The sequence below is a fragment of the Procambarus clarkii genome, chromosome 23 (assembly GCF_040958095.1).
Source record: "Procambarus clarkii isolate CNS0578487 chromosome 23, FALCON_Pclarkii_2.0, whole genome shotgun sequence".
Taxonomy (NCBI): Eukaryota; Metazoa; Arthropoda; class Malacostraca; order Decapoda; family Cambaridae; genus Procambarus; species Procambarus clarkii.
Genome location: NC_091172.1, coordinates 25,827,251 through 25,833,146, shown reverse-complemented (window position 1 = coordinate 25,833,146; position 5,896 = coordinate 25,827,251). Strand labels below are relative to the sequence as shown.

At 49.6% G+C, this 5,896-nt stretch overlaps 1 protein-coding gene across 1 annotated transcript; it reads left to right on the top strand.

The window, feature by feature from the left end:
• Positions 1 to 808: 808 nt before the first annotated feature.
• LOC123763839 (mucin-2-like) lies at positions 809 to 3,955 on the top strand. Its single transcript, XM_045751144.2, has one exon. The coding sequence runs from the start codon at positions 809 to 811 to the stop codon at positions 3,953 to 3,955; it is 3,147 nt and encodes a 1,048-aa protein (XP_045607100.2).
• The last annotated feature ends 1,941 nt before the right edge of the window (positions 3,956 to 5,896 follow it).

Below are 5,896 nucleotides of genomic sequence, written 5' to 3'. Positions count from 1 at the left end.
CCCCCCCTTCTCTCTCTCTCTCTCTCCCTCTCTCCCCCTCCCCCTCTCTGGGAAGTGAGGGCTGACGAATGAGGAGAGAGGAATGGGCAGTGATGGTTGAGGAGTAGTCGGTAAATAGTGTAAACAAAGTGGTATACAGAGAGGAGACACAGCGTCCTACACATTACTACAGTAACCACAGTAGTACAAGAGCCCCGCCACAAAGAGTGAATGCATCGGGGGATCGAGCACCGACCGTGCAAGATACATGACCATCGCTGTCCTGACCAGACACCAAGTGGACGAACCTAAAAGCCACGGTGACCTTCATCAAAAATACACCTTTTCTCGCAACAGCTCACGTAACACACACACACACAACACCCAGACGACACTCTGGCACTACACCTACACCACGGCAAGCCTCGCGGCACCTCGATAGACACATAGTTCCGCACTCAGCAGAACACCGTGTTCACCAGTAGTGCCACTTCAACAAGTATGAACACAACAAAGAACAACATACGCGGGAAAAGAACGTTCACCGCAGAAAACCCACCACGATGAATGCTCTCTCTCTCTCTCTCTCTCTCTCTCTCTCTCTCTCTCTCTCTCTCTCTCTCTCTCTCTCTCTCTCTCTCTCTCTCTCTCTCTCTCTCGTGGACAGCTTCAAAATATTCATTTTTAGAAAGACGTTCTCGCTCATGTTCTCGGAGCTGGGAGACGCTGTTCTTCAGCCAGAACACGCCTCATGCTGCAGTAAGGACAGTCACCTTCCAACAGCAGCAAGGACAATCACCATGCAGCACCAGCAGCAAGAACAATCACCATGCAGCACCAACAAGAACAATCACCAAAACACAAACTCAACAGCGTCAACAAGTCATATGAGTCGATGGTTGGCTTAACAACGGGGAGCTCTAGCAGAAAACTAAGAGCCTGTCTGTCGGCTCCGAACCGACAGACAAGTAGACAAACGCCCACCGTGAACACCGTCAACAACAGAGACGCCAACAACAGGTCATACCAAGCCCCGTCAACAACAGAGACTCCAACAACAGGTCACACCAAGCCCCGTCAACAACAGAGACTCCAACAACAGGTCATACCAAGCACCGTCAACAACAGAGACTCCAACAACAGGTCATACCAAGCCCCGTCAACAACAGAGACTCCAACAACAGGTCATGCCAAGCCCCGTCAACAACAGAGACGCCAACAACAGGTCACACCAAGCACCGTCAACAATAGACTCCAACAACAGGTCACACCAAGCCCCGTCAACAACAGAGACTCCAACAACAGGTCATACCAAGCACCGTCAACAATAGACTCCAACAACAGGTCACACCAAGCACCGTCAACAACAGAGACTCCAACAACAGGTCATGCCAAGCCCCGTCAACAACAGAGACTCCAACAACAGGTCATGCCAAGCCCCGTCAACAACAGAGACTCCAACAACAGGTCGTACCAAGCCCCGTCAACAACAGAGACTCCAACAACAGGTCACTCCAAGCCCCGTCAACAACAGAGACTCCAACAACAGGTCGTACCAAGCCCCGTCAACAACAGAGACTCCAACAACAGGTCGTACCAAGCCCCGTCAACAACAGAGACTCCAACAACAGGTCACACCAAGCCCCGTCAACAACAGAGACTCCAACAACAGGTCACACCAAGCCCCGTCAACAACAGAGACGCCAACAACAGGTCGTACCAAGCCCCGTCAACAACAGAGACTCCAACAACAGGTCGTACCAAGCCCCGTCAACAACAGAGACTCCAACAACAGGTCACACCAAGCCCCGTCAACAACAGAGACGCCAACAACAGGTCACACCAAGCCCCGTCGACAACAGAGACGCCAACAACAGGTCACACCAAGCCCCGTCAACAACAGAGACGCCAACAACAGGTCACACCAAGCCCCGTCGACAACAGAGACGCCAACAACAGGTCACACCAAGCCCCGTCAACAACAGAGACTCCAACAACAGGTCGTACCAAGCCCCGTCAACAACAGAGACTCCAACAACAGGTCGTACCAAGCCCCGTCAACAACAGAGACTCCAACAACAGGTCACACCAAGCCCCGTCAACAACAGAGACTCCAACAACAGGTCACACCAAGCCCCGTCGACAACAGAGACGCCAACAACAGGTCACTCCAAGCCCCGTCAACAACAGAGACTCCAACAACAGGTCGTACCAAGCCCCGTCAACAACAGAGACTCCAACAACAGGTCGTACCAAGCCCCGTCAACAACAGAGACTCCAACACCAGGTCACACCAAGCCCCGTCAACAACAGAGACTCCAACAACAGGTCACACCAAGCCCCGTCAACAACAGAGACTCCAACAACAGGTCACACCAAGCCCCGTCAACAACAGAGACGCCAACAACAGGTCGTACCAAGCCCCGTCAACAACAGAGACTCCAACAACAGGTCGTACCAAGCCCCGTCAACAACAGAGACTCCAACAACAGGTCACACCAAGCCCCGTCGACAACAGAGACGCCAACAACAGGTCACACCAAGCCCCGTCAACAACAGAGACTCCAACAACAGGTCGTACCAAGCCCCGTCAACAACAGAGACGCCAACAACAGGTCACACCAAGCCCCGTCGACAACAGAGACGCCAACAACAGGTCACACCAAGCCCCGTCAACAACAGAGACTCCAACAACAGGTCGTACCAAGCCCCGTCAACAACAGAGACTCCAACAACAGGTCGTACCAAGCCCCGTCAACAACAGAGACTCCAACAACAGGTCACACCAAGCCCCGTCAACAACAGAGACTCCAACAACAGGTCACACCAAGCCCCGTCGACAACAGAGACGCCAACAACAGGTCACTCCAAGCCCCGTCAACAACAGAGACTCCAACAACAGGTCGTACCAAGCCCCGTCAACAACAGAGACTCCAACAACAGGTCGTACCAAGCCCCGTCAACAACAGAGACTCCAACACCAGGTCACACCAAGCCCCGTCAACAACAGAGACTCCACCAACAGGTCACACCAAGCCCCGTCAACAACAGAGACGCCAACAACAGGTCACACCAAGCACCGTCAACAACAGAGACGCCAACAACAGGTCACACCAAGCCCCGTCAACAACAGAGACGCCAACAACAGGTCACACCAAGCCCCGTCAACAACAGAGACTCCAACAACAGGTCACACCAAGCCCCGTCGACAACAGAGACGCCAACAACAGGTCACTCCAAGCCCCGTCAACAACAGAGACTCCAACAACAGGTCGTACCAAGCCCCGTCAACAACAGAGACTCCAACAACAGGTCGTACCAAGCCCCGTCAACAACAGAGACTCCAACAACAGGTCACACCAAGCCCCGTCAACAACAGAGACGCCAACAACAGGTCACACCAAGCCCCGTCGACAACAGAGACGCCAACAACAGGTCACACCAAGCCCCGTCAACAACAGAGACGCCAACAACAGGTCACACCAAGCCCCGTCGACAACAGAGACGCCAACAACAGGTCACACCAAGCCCCGTCAACAACAGAGACTCCAACAACAGGTCGTACCAAGCCCCGTCAACAACAGAGACTCCAACAACAGGTCGTACCAAGCCCCGTCAACAACAGAGACTCCAACAACAGGTCACACCAAGCCCCGTCAACAACAGAGACTCCAACAACAGGTCACACCAAGCCCCGTCGACAACAGAGACGCCAACAACAGGTCACTCCAAGCCCCGTCAACAACAGAGACGCCAACAACAGGTCGTACCAAGCCCCGTCAACAACAGAGACTCCAACAACAGGTCGTACCAAGCCCCGTCAACAACAGAGACTCCAACACCAGGTCACACCAAGCCCCGTCAACAACAGAGACTCCACCAACAGGTCACACCAAGCCCCGTCAACAACAGAGACGCCAACAACAGGTCACACCAAGCACCGTCAACAACAGAGACGCCAACAACAGGTCACTAAGCACACAGTCAACCCACATAAAAACATTAACCACAATAATAACACCACGAGAAACGCTCTCAACTTTACAAACCTTGAAACTCCCAGGAAGATGAGAGGGGCCGGACTGGCACAGTGCCAACAAGGCACTATAGAGTGCCACCAGTTGACCGGAATGTACGCAGCTTCGAGGAACTTCGAGGAACTTCATTCAGGCACTCCCTGAATGAAGACTTTTGCGTGTTATTCATCGCAATTGCCTTCCTGGGAATGCTCACAATACATATGAATCCTTGACTTAGTTTAAAAATAATATATATATGTTTGTACTCCAAATCGCTTCCACTTGTTCCTAGTTCCTCCTCCACTTGGTACACGTGCCCATGTACCCCTGGGGCACGTGGGCATCATAGCAGCTTGTCATCTCAACATACCATCGTCTGCACATTGATTGTGCTTTAAAAATGAACATTTGTGTACGCATAATTTGCCTGAGCATCGAGCCGGACTTTAGTCAGTGGCGTGATCTAGCAAAATGGTCCTTATCGCTGTCCTCAGAAAGTCCATTATGTCCCTCCGACTTGGACTTTCAATAACGTTACTGACAGACATATATATGAGCCGCAGATTTAACACAAGATATTGTCATGCTTTCATATATATATATATATGAACTAATTTCGAAAAGAATTAAACAAAATATTTAAAACTCATATCAAGTAATCTTTTCCAGGTAACGCACGCACACACGCACGCACGCACCCAAACACAGGTTAGAATAGACTCACGTTGTAAATAGGTTAGACGTATAAGTCGTTAAAGCTAATTCGATTAAATATTGTAAATGTAAATATGACAAAAGCGTGAGAAATGAGCGTTTTGCATTAACCTAAGACCGTTTGAAAGGCGGGGGCCAGGAGCCCCAGCTTGACCCTGCAAGCACATCTAGGTGAGCACAGGACAACAACAAAGATGGCCGCCACCTTGGGAGAAGACAACACAAAAAAGAGAATGATGCTGTTGGGTTTAATGAAGAAAATATCACCATAAGAAGTTTTCACAGCAGGATGATGAAAATAGAGAACAATGCCAAATTCAATGATGAAACAATAATGACACCACATGTCTAAAAGCCAGGGGGCCAGATTCACGAAGCAGTTACGCAAGCACTTACGAACGTGTACATCTTTCCTCAATCTTTAACGGCTTTGGTTAAATTTATTAAACAGTTTACAAGCATGAAAACTTCCCATTCAACTGTTGTTATTGTTATAAACAGCCTCCTGGTGCTTCGGAGCTCATTAACTGTTTAATAATTGGAAACGTAAGCCGCCAAAGATTGAGAAAAGATGTACAGGTTCGTAAGTGTTTGCGTAAGTGCTTTCGTGAATCTGGCTCCTGGTTTGTGTCTCGGAGAGGCTGCAGGATCCGTTGGTAAATCAAGATGATTTCCCGGTTGCAATTCTTATATCCATGTCGTAGCTCAGTCGATTAAGGCAGCGTCTGGGATGCTCTCGGACGTAGGTTCGAATCCTCGTCACGGCCCTTGTGGATTTGTTCAAACAATTATGATTTTGAAGAGTAAGAAATTACAAAGTAATGTGAATGGGAAAGTAAGGTCACTAAGAGATCTATAAAAGGAAGACAGATAAAAACTGAAACTGAACCTCAGTGAACCTTAATGAATCAAATGAACCTCAACGCGATTAAATGAGAGAAGGAATGGCGAAGATAGAGACTATTTTGACCTGGAAGGTGATATAGATAAAAAAAAAAAAGCCTACCTTGAGGCTACCTTGAGGTGCTTCCGGGGCTTAGTGTCCCCGCGGCCCGGTCGTCGACCAGGCCTCCCTGTAACAAGGTACATGTAACAAGGTACATAAAAGCAAATCAACAGTGCCTGAAAAATTGCGTATACTTCCATAAATGGGACGAGATGAACAATACTGTAGTTAAATATTA